The sequence below is a fragment of the Galeopterus variegatus genome, unplaced genomic scaffold (genome assembly GCF_000696425.1).
Source record: "Galeopterus variegatus unplaced genomic scaffold, G_variegatus-3.0.2 Scaffold5581, whole genome shotgun sequence".
In the NCBI taxonomy this organism is placed as follows: domain Eukaryota; kingdom Metazoa; phylum Chordata; class Mammalia; order Dermoptera; family Cynocephalidae; genus Galeopterus; species Galeopterus variegatus.
The window spans coordinates 30584-49901 of record NW_007731692.1 but is presented as its reverse complement, the minus strand read 5'-3'; the positions used below and the strand labels follow the sequence as shown (position 1 = coordinate 49901).

The 19318-nt window shown below is 37.2% G+C and overlaps 1 protein-coding gene across 2 annotated transcripts in view; it reads right to left on the bottom strand.

Annotated features, from left to right (window-relative positions):
- Nucleotides 1–394: 394 nt before the first annotated feature.
- KLF8 (Kruppel-like factor 8) overlaps nt 395–19318 on the bottom strand; it is a 20373-nt gene continuing 1449 nt past the window's right edge. The window contains exons 2-5 of one of the 2 annotated variants that reach the window (XM_008589668.1): nt 12798–13362; nt 9266–9377; nt 7925–8064; nt 395–1053 (exon numbers count right to left, since the gene is read on the bottom strand). In XM_008589668.1, coding sequence (XP_008587890.1) covers nt 872–1053; nt 7925–8064; nt 9266–9377; nt 12798–13362 — 999 coding nt within the window. In that variant the 3' untranslated portion in view covers nt 395–871. The remainder of the gene's footprint in view (nt 1054–7924; nt 8065–9265; nt 9378–12797; nt 13363–19318) is intronic. The other variant, XM_008589669.1, reaches the window with a different exon arrangement.

Here is a 19318-nt window from a genome sequence, read left to right as displayed (position 1 = left end):
CAGGATCATCCCAGGTCTGCTTGTTCCTGTCACTGCCCAACATATTCTCCTGAAACACTTTTCTCCCTACTGACATTTTCATGTGTGCTTTGAATATTTTTCCAAATTTAACCTAACAAAGAATGTAACTATGCAACAAAATCTTTAATCTTGAAGTAGGAGAAAGAGGAAGAAAAGGAGGTGAAGGAGGAAGAGAAGAAGGTACCTCATTTTCTTTAATGGACTCAAGAAGCAGAAGCACCAGCACTGTTTGAAAACCAAACTGTAAGAAGTTACAGGATTGGATTTACAAAACCTTTGAGTTTGGTATGGTACTCAGCTTATTCACTGAGAATGTGCCCTATTCTCTGGACCCAAATCCTTGTAAATCTTACCAATGAACTACATTGTTATTCTCCTTCCATTTGGGAACTTGAAAAAAGTCATTTTAAGACACTACCAACCACCTTCAAGTACCGATTTAAAAGAAAACATATGGATAAGAGTAGTAGAAAACAAAAGAAAAATAGGAGGAAAAAAGCAGTGTATGTTCACAGCCTTGAGTTTGATTCCTGTTTTGTTATTGTAGGAAAGATGTCCTATTTCAGAGCAGAGGTGATGATGGGGTAGGCAGCCATGGGTGCCACACTGGAATTCAACCCATGTGGAGGTTGAAAAAACTGGGGTCTGCTTAGTGGAGAGGTGAAAGTGGACTATGAAGAGTCCCATGGGAGATCTGCTACTTTTTCATCAGTCTCCTCAACCTGGTTCAGTGGGCTGCTCCCACGCCATCCCAAAGGCAAGTTGAAGTCAAAGTGGAAAAAATGTTCTTGACCTCAGCACACACACAAGGAAAAGACCAGCGCAGCTCCTCTAGTGCAGCCTGTGCTGCTCACATGGTGTCATGGCGCCGGCGGTGCAGGGACAGGTGGTCAGAGCGAGAAAAACTGCGGTTGCAGTCTGTGCACCGGAAGGGCTTGATGCCTGTGTGCTTGCGGAAATGGCGGGTGAGCTCATCTGAGCGAGCAAATTTCCAGGAACAGCCATCCCAGGTGCATTTGTAAGGCTTCTCTCCTGAAAGGGGAATATGACAAAACAAAGGGAATCAGAGACAAGATGCTCAGATACTAGAAAGACATTAGAATACATAACTTTTATCAATGTTTTAGTCAAAAAGTGAGGCAATCGCATGAAGGCATGCTCTGGTTCATCTTTTTAATTAATTAATTAATCTGACAAATAAAGGTTGTATATATTTACTGTGTACAACATGTTTTCAAATATGTATACATTGTGAAATGGCTAAATCTAGCTAATTAACACATATATTACCTCACATACTTATTCTTTGTGGTGAGAACACTTAAGGTCTACTCTTTTGGCAATTTTTAAGTATATAAGACATTGTTATTTAACAGAAGTCCTCAAGAGAGGCTGAGATGGTAGAGTAGAAAGCAAATTGGCTCTGGCCAATTATATACTAGAAGTGTGATCTTAAATAATCACTTCTCCTTCGCTGGGTCTCAGTTTTCTCATCTCTAAAGGTGGATAGAAATACCTCACAGGATTGTTCAAAATATTTTCTTCTTAAAAGATGGCTAGTAAGCAATAAAACTGGGAATCAAATCCAGGTCTTTGACACTGTCCACTATATACCACTTATTGTAACCATATCTTCTCCTCTAATACGTCCTACTGAATAGTCTAAAATAGAGCCATATACTCAGGAAGAATGTGTGATTTGTTGGAAAGGCACCTCAGCTAAAGCTACAGGCCTTCTTCTATGAAAGTTCAGAAACTCAAGGGCCCAAGGTATGGGTAGAGGTGTCATATCAAACTTTGAAATATCTCCATGCTTAGAATCTTCAGGTTGCATCTGGGTTATATATGTGATATATATGCTCAAGATAGAAAGCTGAAAGGAAAAAAGTAGTAGGAAAACATTAACACAGTACAACCCCATTATGGTGTATAGGTCACACACTGTACATTTTTATACTCAGAATAAAGGCAACATCAATAAACTTAAGCATAAATTATGAGAGAAATTATTAACAGTGAATGATTATCTGGAAAGTGAAGATGACGTATGGTGGGAAGAGGACTTTTCCTTTTTCCTTTATATCCTATTGTACTGTTTGAATGCTTTAAAAATCATGATGCTGTATCTTATAGCAAAAATTTCAAAATAAAAAAGGAAAGAAGATATATGAGCAAAAATAAATATTAACTGTGGTTAAATCTGGCTTATAGGATTAAGGTAATGTTTGCTTTCTTGTTAATACATTTCTGTTTCCCATCTTCTACAATGAGCATGTATTATTTTATAATCAGAAGAAAGCAATAATGCAGACATAAAATGTTTGGTATTCTAATCATCTCTCTTTCTCTGGCTCTTTCTCCTCTTCCTTCTTATAAATTCTCCAGGGCAGTTAATTTTATGCTGCTCTAAATTCTGGTGGCAATCTGGTTTGCAAATATTGTTTTTCAACTTCTTACCACTCATCAACCCTCACAAATGTTCACTAATTAACTGTATAGCTTTCAGATAATGGGCAACAGAATGTAATTCAGCCTGAGTCACAGCTTTGGATTATACCTAGGCAACCATTTTGAAGATTAAAGATGTTAATTACTGATCATTTCAATATTCATAAATTGCTACATTAGCTGCTAGAAAGAATGAGATAGAGAGAGATGTATTGAGACCAAAATATGGCCAATAGCCAATAAAATGTTATCAAAGGAAAAGAAAAACCTACTGAATGACCACACACAGAGACACACACAGAGTAAGATCACATTTATGTTTTCTAAGCATCTGCCTCTCTCTCTCTCTCTCACGCACACACACACGCTCACACTCACACACATACACACACACACACACACACACACACACACACACCAGACAAAGGAAAAGATCTGAAAAGCTACACAGTACATCATTAACAGTTGGGAGATGAATGAGAATTCAGAGGGTGTTGCGAGTGTGTAAATGGGATTTTCGCTATTTATTCTATATAATTCTATACTATCTCTGTACCTCTCAACTGCCACATTACTATTTATACATTTTAATGTGATCTCTCAAGAATTTGTCCTGAGAATTCCTACCTCACTACACCCAAATGAAGAAAATTTGACTTATAAAGCAGTGACACCCTGTGGTGATAGGGGCTCATTGCTAGAACACACAAATTACTGTACAGAAATTCAGCAACGATGCCCATTTTCCTATTTCAAAAGCAGTTACCTTTCGTTATCATTGAACAAGCTCCTGTTTGTGCCAATGAACTTCATACGACACAACCCATGACATCCATCAACTTATCATCTAAATTGAAGAACAAAACATACATAGGGAAAAAGAATTCAAAATATAAAACATACGTATTAACTATGTGACAAAGATAGTAACTGTGATATAACTTCCAAGACTAGATAATCTCTGGGCTAGTGTGAAGGCACTGAGATGGAGGTACAGGTAGGTTTCAGATGGGTGAAGCAGAAAACAAAATGCAACCCAGTCAGTTGAAGGCAATGTCTGGTAAGGCAGTGCAGAGAATGATAGATACATAGGATCAGCCATCCTGGAGCATGGGGCATCTTTACAGGAGTACCTATGAGATGATCCCTCTTATAAAAAAACAGACTAAAACTTTTGGATTTAAAAAAAGAAAATTTGGACTTAAGCATAAAGGGCAATGACATACCAAAGGGGGTAGGGTGGAGAGTGGGCACAGTATTCCTTATGTGCAGGCAATAATGAGGATGCATTGACAACAGAGAACTTTAAAACAACAATAAAATTGACTAAAAGTTAGTCTGTTTTTATTATCACCGTGTGCCAATTTTAAACCATGTCGATGATAAAATACTCTTTCCCTCCAGGACAGACAGACAGCTCCCACTGCCCTCTCCATCTTGGTACACCACTTCATGAAGGCAATGTGGTGTGAGTGTGTGTTGGGGGGGGGTAACACTAAATATTTTCTTTAACTCAAGAGTGACTTGGTCAAAGTTGTACATTAAAATTATCTAGCCATAGTGTGTAAGGTAGATTACAATGATAGGAGGTTACTACAAATAGATTATATTTGTTTGGCACATAAAGTAAGCACTCTATTTGTTGAATTGATGGAGGAATCAAAAATAGAAGGAAAAAAAAAACTAAAGGGGTGGCAGTGAGACTGGAATTGAAAGATCAACATTAATAATAACTAACATTTATTGAGTGTTTATTACATGCCAGATAATATTGTAAGTGTTTTATACTTTTACTATCCCTAGATAAGGAAACAGAGGTAAAGAGAGGTGAAGTAACTTTCAGCAGTGAGTAGTAGACTGGGATGTCAAATCCAGACAGTGTAACTTCACAATACATGCTCTTGACCACTCTGTTTACATCCTCAATAAAAGAGCTATTCAAAATAAGGAAGAAGTCACAGAACTTTAGAAATAAATAACTGAGGGCACAGAGAATACTAAGAATCAATAATAAATTTTGAGTCTGGGTGAATGGCTGACACCATTATAAAACTACTGGGGCTTGACAGTATGTTTAATGGGAACTGTTGTATCTGTATCTCCTGCTTTGTATGATTACAGGCTCAGAGGAGATGAAAGCCTGTATTGCATGCTAGAGGGGGTTTCCAGATAAGCAAGAACCTCATGGCTCTCTGCTGAAAGAATATCCACCAAAGACAGTGATAGCACACTCTAGGGACCCCAAGCAATGAACCATAGTCTTTAGAGGGCAACAAAGCAGCCATTTCTGCAGCTGCCTCAATCCCAAGAAACCTGTGGCATACCAGCAATAAAGAAAAGTATATCTAGGTTGTTTACCAAGGCTTGATTCCAAGGGGCTTTTCCCACTTATTAGTTTTGTGATTGTTGGCAAACTCCCCATCTCTATAAATGGTGCCCCCAACCACCCAGTCACCTAAAACAGGATGCTGAGAGTCATCAGTGTCTTCTCAATAATCAATATACCTCCTTCTCTCCACCTCCACTGACAACATCCCAGTCAGGCCATCAATTTTTTCCTGATCACTACAGTAGCCTCTTAAATGGCCTTCCCTTTCCACACTTGCACCTCAATGGTTCCCCCACCCACCACTGCACTCAGGATGCCTTAGTTATGCTGGACTTCTGTCAATTATTATAACAAGGCAAGCTTACTACCACCTCACAGCTTTTGTACTCTGCCTAGCCAAGAACATTCTTTCCCCAAGATTTTTTTGCATAGCTGACTTCTTCCCACATTGATTATGTTATTTCCCCTACTTTAAAACTCTTCCTACCAAAGAATTAAATAGGGTGTTCTTACACAGATAATTGGGAAGGGGTACTGCTTAAGATAGGCTTAGAGAAGACTTTCCTGGGCAGAAGACATTTAAACTAAGATCTAATTGATAAGAAGTGTCATGTGATGGAACTAGTCAGACACCAGATCCCACAGGCCTTTTAGGACATTGTAAGGAACTTAGATTTCATTCACAGTATGATGGGAAGCTAATGGAAGATTTTAAGCTGAAGAAGTTCTATGATCTGATTTACATCTAAACAAAACAAAAACAAATGAAAGTCCTCTGGCTGCTGTGTGAAGAGTGAATTGTAGTGAGGAAAGAATTATGTCAGGAAGACCAGTTAGAGGCCTACTACAATAGTCCAGGGACATGGGTATGTACAGAATTGTCACTTCATTCCTTAAACTGACTAACCCTAGTGTGAGTCAAGAAGTTAGGGCAAGTTAAATTTCTTCCATAAAGTACCTTCAAGTGACTATCCCTGAGATCACAGACCTGTGGCAAAGATTTCATGTCAATCCTAAGAACTGAGTAGAATAAGAACAATTCTGAATCTAAACAAAGTGAGATTCAAGTAGGCATTAGTAGTCACCATTCTTCAGCTATCTGGCTGTTATGATCTTTTATCAGATAAGGCATTCACTTATACAACTCAAAGCTAAGAACTGCCTATATTTTAGGCCCATTTTCTCCCTTCATATGGGAAGCTGGCACCACTAGGGGGAAAAATAACACTGAAATCTGAAAAGTAAAATAAGCAAATAATATCTATTGTTATTTCAGTTCAAGAATAGAGAGGTGACATAGGAAAGGAAGTCAGCCATTAGCATTATAAAGCAATTTCCAATCTGTCTACACCTGGGAACTTCTGGATGGGCATATACCTGGCTACATTGAAATTCAGGGTTCCAGACTAAAAATAGTCATGGTATCACCTAGACCAATCCCTTCACTTTACAATTGATGAAACTTGGGAACAAAGAGGTAGGAAGACGTGTATCAGATCACACAGCAACTTAGTTGGAGAGCTGGAGTTAGAAATTAGGCATTCTAAACCTCCTGTTCATTATTTTTCCCTCTATACCATCAAGGAGCATAATTTTAAAACCTAAAGGGGGGATATGTGAACTAATGTGAACTGATGTCTTTGGGGGGGAGTGAAGGGGACAGATTGTAGTAAGGAAAGGACATACAAACTCAATACTATCTGGATATATCTATGAAATATGTATACTAAAACTATACCACATTGTTTCTTATTAAATGAATTCATTCAACTGCCTTCAGATCTGCATCCTATCTTTATAATCATCTAGAAGTTATAGGTCAGAGACCCAAACCCACTGATCAACCTTAACATCACACAGAGGCAACCAAGAAGCATATGCCTTCTAATGCCACGCAAGAGAAACACAGAGTACTCCTTATGATATATTGCCAAAAATTGAACTTGAATCTGATTAATCCTCCAGATATAATTGTCAGTTTAAAGGAACTATAAAGAACATGGAACATGTTAAAATGACACAATAAAGCTGTAATCAGAAAAATCCAGAATTTGGCAAACTCTATTGGACAAATGACCCAGGTTCTTCAACAAATAAAAGAAAAAACAAGAGAAAGGATAATTAAAGATTTTTTAAAAAGTTAAGAGAAATATCAACCAAATTCAATGAATGAGACTTGTTTAGACACTGATTTGAACGAACTTTAAAAAAACAGTTATTAGACATTTGGGGAAATTTGATACTAAGAAATTTTTAAATGCTATTGGTGTTATGCTTATGTTTAGAAATATTTGTCTGTTAAAAATACATTCTGAAGTATTTATGACTCAAATGATTTAATGTTTGGAATGTGCTTCAAAATAATACAATGGAGAGTGGGGGAGTTAGTAGGAGTGTAGAAGAAACAAATTGGCCAAGTACTGATATAATTTTTGAAGTTGGATGAATCTGCCAGCTGCACCTGGCTTCTAGGCAGGTTTCTCTGAATCCCAGGTTTTATAATAAAGTTTTGAACTAGATGCCAACTTTCAAAATCTAGAACATTTCACATAAAAAGCTAGATTTTTGTCCTTTTCTTTAAAATTTAGGTTTCCTAATACTCAGCTCTCCTTATTCAGATGGGACCTATGCCCTCCAGTTTGACAATCATCACCAGGTCTGCTTTACTTATATATGTGAACCTTTTTTCTAATGTGAACAAAGGTGCATTATAGGTTAGCATATTGTGCTGAACTCCAAAAGCCTTTTTAAATTTCACTTAAGTTTAAATTACTTTTGTGCCTTTCCATGCTCAGTAGAACCTGTGGGAACCTGGTAGTAAGGGAGGGAATGTCTTTACTGCCTTTATCTTTGCTTCAGTGTTATGACTTCCCAGTTAGAAATACCCACAGGTGCTCACTGGAGATGATGACTATTCAGAAGACACAAAGCTTAGTGTTCCTTAGGCTGGTTTTATAAAATTTGCCTTAGAGTAGGAACAAAACATTGGGATAAAACCAATGAATGGGGCCTATGCCCATGAGTATAAATGAATTAGACTTTGTTTCAAGACTTCTCTTTCTGTCTCTGAGAGACTTAGACTGTGTGTATGTATGTGGGGGTGGAGTGGGATGGGGTTGGGCAGACCTGTATGGATTCTTCGGTGAGCTTTCAGGTGAGAGCTTTTGGTGTAAACTTTGTTGCATCCTGCAAAGTCGCATTGGTGAATCCGTCTTCTCTTCAAGTCAAGCAAATCTTCTCCCTGCATTTGGGCCATTGCTGGTGGTCTGAGCAAGGAAAGAGAGATAAGGCCAAAGAATGATTTAAAGTAGAGGCTAAAGAAATTAACTTACATACAGTGGTGCCACCTCATACCTGCTTTTAATTGATGCAAATTTAACCCTATATCTCCAAGAGAAGAAATAATTGGAATAGTGCAAGCAATTCTCTCCACTAGGCCATTCTGCTCAGTAAGTTCAGGTCCCTGAGAAAGCATGGGAGTTGGTAATATTTCCTTGAGTGATGTGTTCCCACACAATGTGAGCATTTTACTTCAATAAATCTCATTCTTGTGCTTAGAGAAATGCATTTTTCATACAACATAGTTGCTAATTACAAGCCGTCTATTTCCAATGAATTTCAACATTGAAAGATAAGGCCGTTTTAAACTTATAGAAAGAAAGAGTACACAACTGCACTTTATGGGAAATCTGAAGATTTTTCAAGGGTAAAATTGATGATCTACAGATGATCTACAATTATAACATAACTCTACCACAACATGCATGTACATGCACATGTGTGTGGAATATACATAAAGCAAATGTATTTCACAAGGCCTGGTTTTCCAGTCTTGCAGTTTCCAGTTTGGCCTAGCTTCTTAAAAGTACATATAAAATGTTGACCTTGCAGGGGACAGGAAACTTTCCCCAGGCTGGTCTCTGTTGTAAGATAAAGAATTGTAACACAGCAAGGTTGCTGGCTCAAAGACAGGTTACTGATTGGTATGTAAAGATACTGGGAAATTGCTGTAAGAAGAGAATGTTTGCTAAGATCAAGCTTTTGTTGCTGGATCAACTTAACTTCTTGAAAATTGTATTATGGAATGTCACCTTGCTTGTTTTACTGAATGTTACCAGCTTCTATTGTTAAACTTGTTAAACTATACTTAGCAAAAACCCCACCTATGTTCTCTTTCTGTAACTTCCTGGTCTGGAGAATAAATGCGGGAAGAGAACCCCATTCATGGTTAATTTACCAAATGGAAGTCACCCAGGGGAAAAGGGGTGACAAATCTGTGGGAGGCAAAGCAACACATGTGTGCAAACAAACTCATACACCTTTGCTGGGAAGGCAGTTTACCTACATCTCGTTGTCCTCAAATTCTTACTGATATATTTAATAATTAGTTGCAGCGCTATTCTCATTCATACCCACACATATACACACACATACACAGAGACCTGAAGTAAAGACAAAAGCACTCACTCTTGCTGTAGTCCCTGTAGACTCTGTAAGACTGAGGATCCACTTTCAACTGCGCTCTCCTCACTGTCACTCGGAATTTCCAGTGGAGACAAGGAAGTGGGGTCAACTTTCACTAGAAGCAAAGAAAGAGAGCAGTGTGAGCCAGAAACATATGTGCCTCTGTAATCATTTTCAGGACTCCCAGTTTGGCCCACATTAAGAAGTGGCAGCAAGGTAGAGAAATAAAGAAAAAGCAAAGATGGAAAAATGTATCTGTGTGGGAAGAAAATAACACTTAAAATTTTTAGCATAGCAGGGAACAGAAATGTCTTTGAGGGAAGGGTAGTAAGGAGCATTCTGGTACCACTCTAATGTGAATTTCTCTAGGATAGGGTCTGGATATGATTCATCTCTGTATCTCCAACTCCCAGAACAGGGTCTGCTGAAAAGTCAGGATCAATGTATGTTTATTGAGTTGATCTCTCAGAATAGTTCCCTGGCTGTCCGAAGATCAATTTCTAGGATTATCCCAGAGGTAAGAACATCTTCTTTGGCCTTTGTGCTACATAAAACATGCGCCTAGCACCTAGTAGGTGCTTGATATATGTTAGCACCTTTCCTTTCCACCTATGTTGGGAGAAGCCCTCAAATATTCCTTATTATTAACCATGGATGTTTCTAATTCCTAACAAAACTCAATCAAGTGGTCACCAATTTCCAAGATCCAACGAAAGCTTCAAAATTTCTATATAGAAGGAATTTAAGGTTGGTGATAAGGTGCAAGGGAGTATTTAGGTAGTGCATTTGTCTCTATACTTTGACCATGTATCATTCACTAAAAAGTTTCAAGCATGAATCTCAGTATGTGTGTATGTCTCTGCGTGTGCATGTGCAGATGTGATATAAATGTACTAGTAGCCTAAAATTTTGTGTATATTATGAAAAAAACAAACAAAAAGAAACATATCATCAGTTCATCCCAGTTAGAATGGCTGTTATCCAAAAGACAAAAGATAATAAGTGTTGTTGAGGATGTGGAGAAAAAGAAACCTTCGTACACTGTTGGTAGAAATGTAAATTAATATAGCCATTGGAAAACAGTATGAAGATTCCTCAAAAAATTAAAAACAGAACTACCATTTGATCTAGCAATCCCACTACTAAGTATATATCTAGAGGAAATAAAATCCTTTATGTCAAAAAGATACCTTCACTTTTATGTTTATTACAGCAATATTCACAATAGCCAAGATATTAAATCAACCTAAGTATCCATTATGGATGAATGGATAAGGAAAATGTGGTATATATAAGCAATGGAACACTATTCAGCAATAAAAAGAAGGAAACCCTGCCATTTGCAACAATCTGGATGAGTCTGGAGGACATTAAGTTAAGTGAAATAAACCAGGCACAGAAAGACAAATGCCACATGATCTCTCTTCTATGTGGAATCTAAAAAAAGTTGATCTCACAGAAGCAGAGAGTAGAATGGTGGTTACCAGAGACTGGAGTGGTTTGGCAGGGGGGAGACGTTTGTCAATAGATACATAATTACTGTTAGATAGGAGGAATTTCAAGAGATCTATTTATTGTACAGCAAGGTGATTATAGTTAGTGACAGTATATTGTATTCTCAAAAAATGTAAAAAGAGTGGATGTTAAATGTTCTCACCACAAAAATGACAACTATGTGAGGTAATGCATTTGTTAATTAGCTAGATTTAATTATTCCGCAATGTATATATATTTCAAAATATCATGTTGTACATGATAAAAACATACAATATTATCTGTCATTTTTTATAAAAGATACGAAAATGTAAATATTGGTACTTTCTTCCTGTATTGATTGTTTTGTGTGCCCCTCAAGGTGTAAGCACCCCATTTTGGAGACCACTGGGCTAATAATGTCCTTAGTTTAAACTACATTGAACATTTAAAAAATTTATTCTGCTTATTTAAAATGGCTCTGATGGACTGATGGATATTATGGGGGTTGAGGGGATTCACTGCCTTGATCTCAGCACACTCTCATACAGAGAATTTTATTTCCTTTTTTGTTTGTTTCCTTTTTTTGCTTGACTCTCCCTTCCTATATGGAAATTGATATCATATCTCAAAAACAAGATTGTTATGAACACATCATTACCATAATCAAACACTAATTGGTGATGATATTTTTATTCAAAATACCACCACAGAGTACTGACAACTTGACACTTAGTGTGTTGTTTTTTACGCTCCTACATTTAGTGATGAATGATCACAGGGTATCAAATTTCAAAGATAGAAAATTATTTTCTTAGAATTTTTAGAAAATTCTTTTTTGTACTGAGCTGAAATCTGGTTCCTAATCATTTCCATGTAACTGCCCTTCAACCTTTTTAATGCATGCTCAACATTATTAGCTCCTCATCTGACATGGGTTTGAATCTCTCTCCTTTGATTATACTCCAATTTTTCAATGTCTTTCCTAAGGCACGACACCCAAAACTGATTATAATACTATAGATATAGTGAAGCTAAATATCTTGAACTACTTCAGAGGCCACATAATTTTCTTTGATCATTCCTGATTACAAATTTACTTTAGTTTAACTACTTTGTGATACCTCTGGGAGGGGAACTTGGTGGCTGGGAGACAGTGGTGGAAGGGAGACCTAATTCATAGGTCTTCTGAATTCTGAACTGACTCTAAAAATTGAATAAAAGGCAAGATTATTGCATATGAATTCTCTCCTTGACAAATTTTCAAGTTTGTTTGTCCATCAAATTATTTGTTGCAAGACCACTACTATCTAGCACTGTGTTAAGTTCTCTGGAGAGGCACACATTCAAAAAATAAGATAGTCTTATTCTTGAACAATTTATCATTCAGTTAGAAATAATGCCCATACACTTGTGATACAGGCAAGTTAAAAAAGTAATATGGAGGGTGATAGATGCCAAATGAAGAGGAACATAGGGAAGATGGCAATGTTTCAAAAAGGGCTATTTTTTTGTATAAAAGAGAAAAGGGAAGGCATTGGGAGAGGCAGGAGCTAAGGTTAACTTAATATGGTAGGGATAGAAACACTGTTCTCAACTTTTCCACAAAAGCATTCCTAATGGCATAGAAGAATATATACATTCTCCTGGAAAGTCCCAGGGTGGGTACCGCAGTAAGCTTAAACTATTTTTGAAGTTAGCATTTTATCTTAAAACATTATTCAAATTTTGCATTTTGCTCTATAACATAATCATATTTTTAAATATAAAATGCTTTAAATTATTTGCTATCAAATAATTTAGAGGTTCCATAATGATGCATCACATTTTACTCAAGGATATGCATACCCATTTGACAAGCATGGTTTTAGCAATAAAGAGTCATGGTACATTCTTAAGCATTAAAGAGACATAACAAAAACCAGTATTTATGAAAGATTACTCTTGAAGTAGGGTACAAGAATAATTGGAGGGGTTGAAAATACGCATGAGACAGCATGACCCAAAAAGGGATTAGATGGAGGAAGGTGAGACCCAGGAAAGGAACAATATTGATACTCACCTGATCCAGCATTTTTGCCATCTCCTCCAATAAGTGGGACTGTAATGGCTGAAGGGCTTCCATCTGCAGGTAATGTAGTATAGACCATGGGCAGAGACTGCACTACCACTGGAATGGTCTTCAGGCCACCCATCTTATTTGGCAGACTGACTGAGGGGATGGTATGAATCACATGTAAGATCTGTTGGCTACCACTGCCCTGAGAGGAAGCCAGGATAGAACCTGGAGTCAGAACAGTAGGGATGTTTGCTGAAGTGCCCATGTCAGATGTTGAGGTGGATACCTCAAGGGTCTGGGGAGCAGACTGTGGCTTGGGAGGATATATAGGAGCTTGCAGCATGCTAGCAGGCTGTAGATGAGCCTTGGGCTTGTGAAAGGAGAGGTCAACTGGTTCCACCTGGGGCAGGCTGAAATCATTATCCAGAAGTTCTTCTGGGGGCTCAATCTTGATGTCATTAAACAGTGCTGGGTTCTCCATGGGGTTGGCATCCAGGAATGGTGGAGATGTCATATTACTTCTGTCTGCTGTCTCAGGGGAATCTCTGATCTGAACAGGGGCAGTGACCTAAAATATATAAATAAACAAATGAGTGATGCGAAAACAGTGTTAGTATTTTGAAGAGACATATTAGCAATGAAGGAAAGAAAATCTTTATTCTCTTCTCATGGAAAGAATACATGGTGTTGTATGGAAAAAGAAAGGGAAACTTTACTGAACACAACTACTAGGTACTGTATCAGGCAACTGATAAAAATTATTTCATTCAATTTTCATAATAATCCTGCAATATTAAAGTCAACACTTTGAGTATCCACTATAAGCCTAGTGGCAGCACACATGAATAAGGTGTAGGCAAGAAGTACATACTAACTATAATGATTGAATGATGTGAGCAGCTTACAAGTCACACAATAATAAGTGATGTAACAGATAGATAAGCAAGATGTTTTAGAAAAGGAAAAGGGAATGATTCATTTGATCTACACAGAGGAGGCCTCAAAGAAGAAGTGATCTCTTAGATGAGTCATAGAGAATTAATAGTTCTGTAGGCAGAGAGGAGGTAAGAAAGATATTCCTGTCTGCAAACACAACAACAGACAACATGCTTAAGAAATAATGATGCAGTGCAGTTAGTTAGATTACATGTAAAATTGAATTGTGCAAATTTTAAATTGTGGGATATTTAAAAAATACTAATGAATGATCACTTTATATGTAAAGCCCCAGCCTAAGAATTTCATGAATTTAAAGGTCAAGGATATTGTGAACTGCATAGGTCATTGCCAAGCAACACTCTGGATCTTGAAGACGGCCTTGGAGATGGTGGTGCCACTTTAGCCAGTAAACAAACAAGCTTCCATTCTTTATCAGCATTATATTTGAGTTATGGGAATTTTCTATTATGAGCGATGTTCAGGAATGCATCCTCTATATAAAATATAACCATGCTTTAGTTTTATGTATTTGAAAAGTGAGGGAAGGTGGTGGTCAAGAAAAGGCTGGATGACAGAAAATAATTGTTTGGAGGGAAATGACATGGACAGAGCTATTGCTGTGAGATTTAACTAGCTTCTCAATGAAGATAGGTTGAAAGAGGAATAAGACTAAACTCAAAGAGATCAGCAAGAAAGCAAGGAAAAAAATCTTGGTGGGATGTTTATGAGACATTTGGAGAAATTCAAATATTGACTGGGTGATATTAAGGAATTATTATTAACTTGAAGATGTGATCATTATATTATGGTTATGCTTTTTAAAAAATTAGACAAGAGATAATAAGATCATGAACTCTTGCTCTGACTTCATTTAAAAAACCCACAGAGCATGCTAGGAATGAGTAAAGGCATCAAAAAATCATCCATGCTTTATCTCCAGAATTGAGCCAGACTGTCATTTGCTTTTCTTTCCGCTATGTTGTGACATTCTTAGTTTCTTGATTTTCAAGGCTCCACCTCAACTCAGGCCTGGTTTATGGTACAAACATTACTTCAATCTGCTCCTCTAGGACAGGATTTCTGTGATTTGTCCCACTGTTTCACATATTTCTAATGTAATCCATCCCTCATGGGTGGATTCAGCTCATCCAGGGAAGGAGGGCAGTAGAATTCTATTGGAGGGGGAGGAGTAGGGAGAGGAAGTTGTCAAGAATGCCTCTGCTGAACATACAAATCCCTTGCCCTCTGAATTCCCCAACTCAATTTAAGCTCACATTTTTTCTATATCTTCCACTTCTCTCTTCACCTGACTAGCTCTATTCCCAGATCAAAGAGGCAAAATTCAAGGAATTTCTAAGGAAGAACGGGAATTAGTATCTCCTTCCAGTCTGTCTGTCATGGCTGTCAATGACAATGAGAAATAGAGTTACAATAGAAAGCATAAGAAGAAGTTTGGTGTAATATCATTTTCTATAAAAATGTAGACTTGTGGGTGCAGATGTATAAATAGACACAATCTGCCAGTAAGCATTAAGGAAAGACCTAGCTAAGTTTTTTAGGGACTTTCTGAACTCTGTGCTTTAGGCTCAGAAACCTAAGGAAGCTGAAGTTTTGAATCCTAAATAGAAAATGGAGATGACTTTGGTAACCTTACTCTCTTGCTAAACAAACATCATTTCCAAGATGCTAAGTACTGCCTACACTAATGCTATTAGCTCAAGACCTTGTGCTTAGCTGGTACTCAATCTACAGCTACTCATTTTATTAAAAAACATGTTATTGAGGAATACACAAAATGGAAGCTGACTGATGAAAGTATAGAAAATGGAGAACATATTCTTATTGCTTGATGAGATGTGTTATAGTACCCTTCTCCCAAAAGCCATCATGAGTTGTTCCTTTTGTAGTCTAAGCCTGTCTTGTGGTCTGCCAATTCTTATTAACCAAAACAACCCTGTCTCCAACAGGGCTTCAGTCACTACTCCTCTTCTGCCATCATCATAAGACTTTTGAAAGAAATGTTGGAGGGCCAGTTGTTTGAATTTTAATGTTTTAATAGTAAGTTCCTCAAAGCATATTATCACATATTTCTTTCTGTACATATCACTTTCAAGTGTGCCTGTTATGTCTAAGTGAATATAGCCTGTAGCAAGTATTTTCTGGATGTGAATGCTATCTTCTGAAAGTAAGCTTCCTCAAGAAAACAGACCATACTCAAAAGCAACTCTAAAGGTTGACCTTACTTTATGGTCTAAAGATAAGCATTCCAAATCTATACACTATCATAGTGAATAATTTTTGTTTGTGTGCACTGAGAATTCTCTTTTCAAAATCATCAAACTAGAAAGAAACCCAGAGAAAAAGTGGTCAATTTTATAAATACTTAAGCTCTTTAGCATATGATGAAGATAGGTTCTGCCCTATCTTACCCTGAGTGATGGAGGGTCAGGGGAATAAATTGTTAAAAACAAAGTATCATCCACTTTTCATTTATTTGAAATATCTTTGATGTGGAGCTTGAAAGTGGGAAGGCAAGATTAGAAAGAAAATGGAAGAACAAAATACTCCAGACAACACACTAGGTGGAATGGAAAGGAAGGGGTGTTGTCATGGTAACAAGATAAAGCCCAGGCTCCTCCTAAACAAAAAGAGGAAAGCTGTATGTATACACAGGTCCCTTCTAGCTTTGCTCTGGGCTTAGACTAATCATTTTCATGCCTGGGTGCACATGCATGCACATACATATATTGCTCACATTCATTGTTTAGGTCAAAAAGCCAGTTTAATCCTCTGAAACTCCAATCTTTCTCTAATAAGGACATCATGTGTTTGGGTATTAGAGAGAGGAGAGGTGGATGGAAATGGATATTATTAGAAAGCTAGACTTAATATAATCATAGAGAATTTCGAGTCTTATATCACTACCATGTCAATAGCACCAGAAAATGGAGCACTGTGGGACAAAGGATTCATCAATTTGTATAAACTAATGAACTAGACAATCTTAAGGGAATGAGATAGTAGCAGCCACATCCAGGTAAAATGAGATCAGAAATGTACATATGTACATATAATATGTGTGCATATATTCATCTATTAGGTATTTGCTTAGCACCTTGCATGAAAATGTGGAAATATTAATACCTAGCATGAAACTATTGAAAATATGAAAAACAATAAGATAAAAGACTTTTTCTTTCTCAAAGCATGTAAGATTGTTTTGGGATGATACATGGAAGAAGTTATTTTATTTTGATAATTGTATACTTATTTTATTGTACATCAGAAAAAAATATATATATATATAAAACACACTGTCGTGAGCTGAGTGGTTGCACCCAAAAAGATTTGTCCACATCCTAATCCCCAGAACCCATGAATGTTACCTCATTTGGAAAAAGGGTCTTTGCAGTATAATTAAGTTAAGAATCATGAGATAATCCTGGATTATCAGGGCGGGCACTAAACTCAATGATCTATGTCTTATAAGAGACATACAGAGGAGAGACACACAGAGACACAGAAAAGGCAATGTTAATATACAGGCAGACATTGGAGTGATGTGGCCAAAAGCCAAGGAATGCCTGCATACATCAGAAACTGGAAGAGGCAAGGAACAGATTTTCTCCTAGAACCTCTGGAGGGTGTGTGACACTGACAACACCTTGATTTTGGACTTCTGGCCTCCAGAACTATGAGAGAATAAATTTCTGTTGTTTTAAGCCACCCAGCTCATGGCAATTTGTTGCAGCAGTCTTAGGAAATTAATATCTCACATCGAACACAATCTAGAATTCTCTAGATTGCTTAGGGGAAAAATAACGTATCTATCTATTAATTTAGCTGATTTTTAAAGAGTAAGTAAATTTGACAAGGACGTGACAAAATTATGAAGGTGGGAAATAAAAAAATTGAAGTTCACAAGACAAAAATATCACTGGGAAGACAAGAGATATGTACATGAAGCACTTGACAATAGAGAAAAAGTACTGAGCAGAGTCACATGAGTGACTGATACAGATAATTTAGTACTCAGGGAGCGTGAGTGCGCTAGAGATTTATGAGAGTTGGGGTTGTCAGTGAAAGTTTTATGGAAGAAATGGAATTGGAATTTGGGTCCTAGGGAAAGTGGAGGGCCTGATAAATTAGACAGGATGATCGAGGCAGAAAAAGCAGTGTGGGAAAAAGGTGGCACTGAGAATCTTTTAGAAATATATGACTCAATTAAATAGTATTATGGAAATACTGTTCATTTTCTTGAGTGTGGCTGTATTGATATAGTTATGTATGAGATGGTCATTATTTAGGGGTGAAGTTCCTTGATGTAATTTATTTCAAAAGTAAGAAAATGTGTGTGAGAGACAGAGAGACAGAGAGATGGAGACAGAGAGAGAATATACGAGACTATGTGAAAATATGTGCCAAACTGTTAACAATATTAACTGGTGGGGGAGTGGATACATGTATAAAACAAGAACCCTAAAGCTGCTCATACATTTTGACCAAGAAATCCCACTTCCAGGAAATAATCAGAATCTAGAACCAAAGAGGAGGTGACAACCAATTGCTCATTTGTTGTATGGTATATATAGGAATTCAGAGAAGGGAGAGTAGCATGTGTGTCCTGAGCTAGACAGCCACTCCCCAATCATGTAATGAAACAAATCATGTAATGAAACAAACCAGGAGGTTTCTGCCCATTGGGATAATGCCAACACTGTGCAGTTATAGAATACAAACTCCCAGTCTTTGTCCCCTGAGACATGGCCTGTGTTCTGTGGCCATGTACCACAAGCACCCTAGCTTTATTTACTAAAAGCAAGATATCCTAAAATGTCAAGAAGCAAAAAAAAAAAAAAAGTACTTAGATAGACCATCTATTATCCAGAATTTTCTATACTCTGAACCAATTTCAAAGTATCTTCAAATTCTAGAACTTCATTATACCTAATAATGCATGAAAAAACATTTCTAGAACTATACTTAGGTAAACTGAGACTTCACAATAAGGTAGTTATGCATGCTTGACAACATTTCACTGAGTAATTTTTATTACAAGTACAATTGATTTTTATCTCACACTACTTGATTCAGCTTCCTCTTGATATTAACTATGACCAAACTCCAGCAGCCAGCAGATGTTTTATAACAATCATCAAGTCGAAGGTATACCTGTTCCCCAATGTTCATTGCAGCACTCTTTACAATAGCCAAGAGTTGGAATCAGCCCAAATGTCCATCATCGGATGAGTGGATACGGAAAATGTGGTATATCTACACAATGGAATACCACGAAGCCATAAAAACGAATGAAATACTGCCATTTGCAACAACATGGATGGACCTTGAGAGAATAATATTGAGTGAAACGAGTCAGGCAGAGAAAAAGAAATACAACATGTTCTCACTTATTTGTGGGAGCTAAAAAAAAATAATAATAATAATAAACAAATTAATTTACCCACAAACACACACAAAAAAAAACCAGGGGGGGCGGGGAAGAAGATATAACAACTATACTTTTTTTGTAGTTGTTACAACAAACAAACGGAAAGGACATTCTTGGGGGGAAGGGGAGAGAGGGA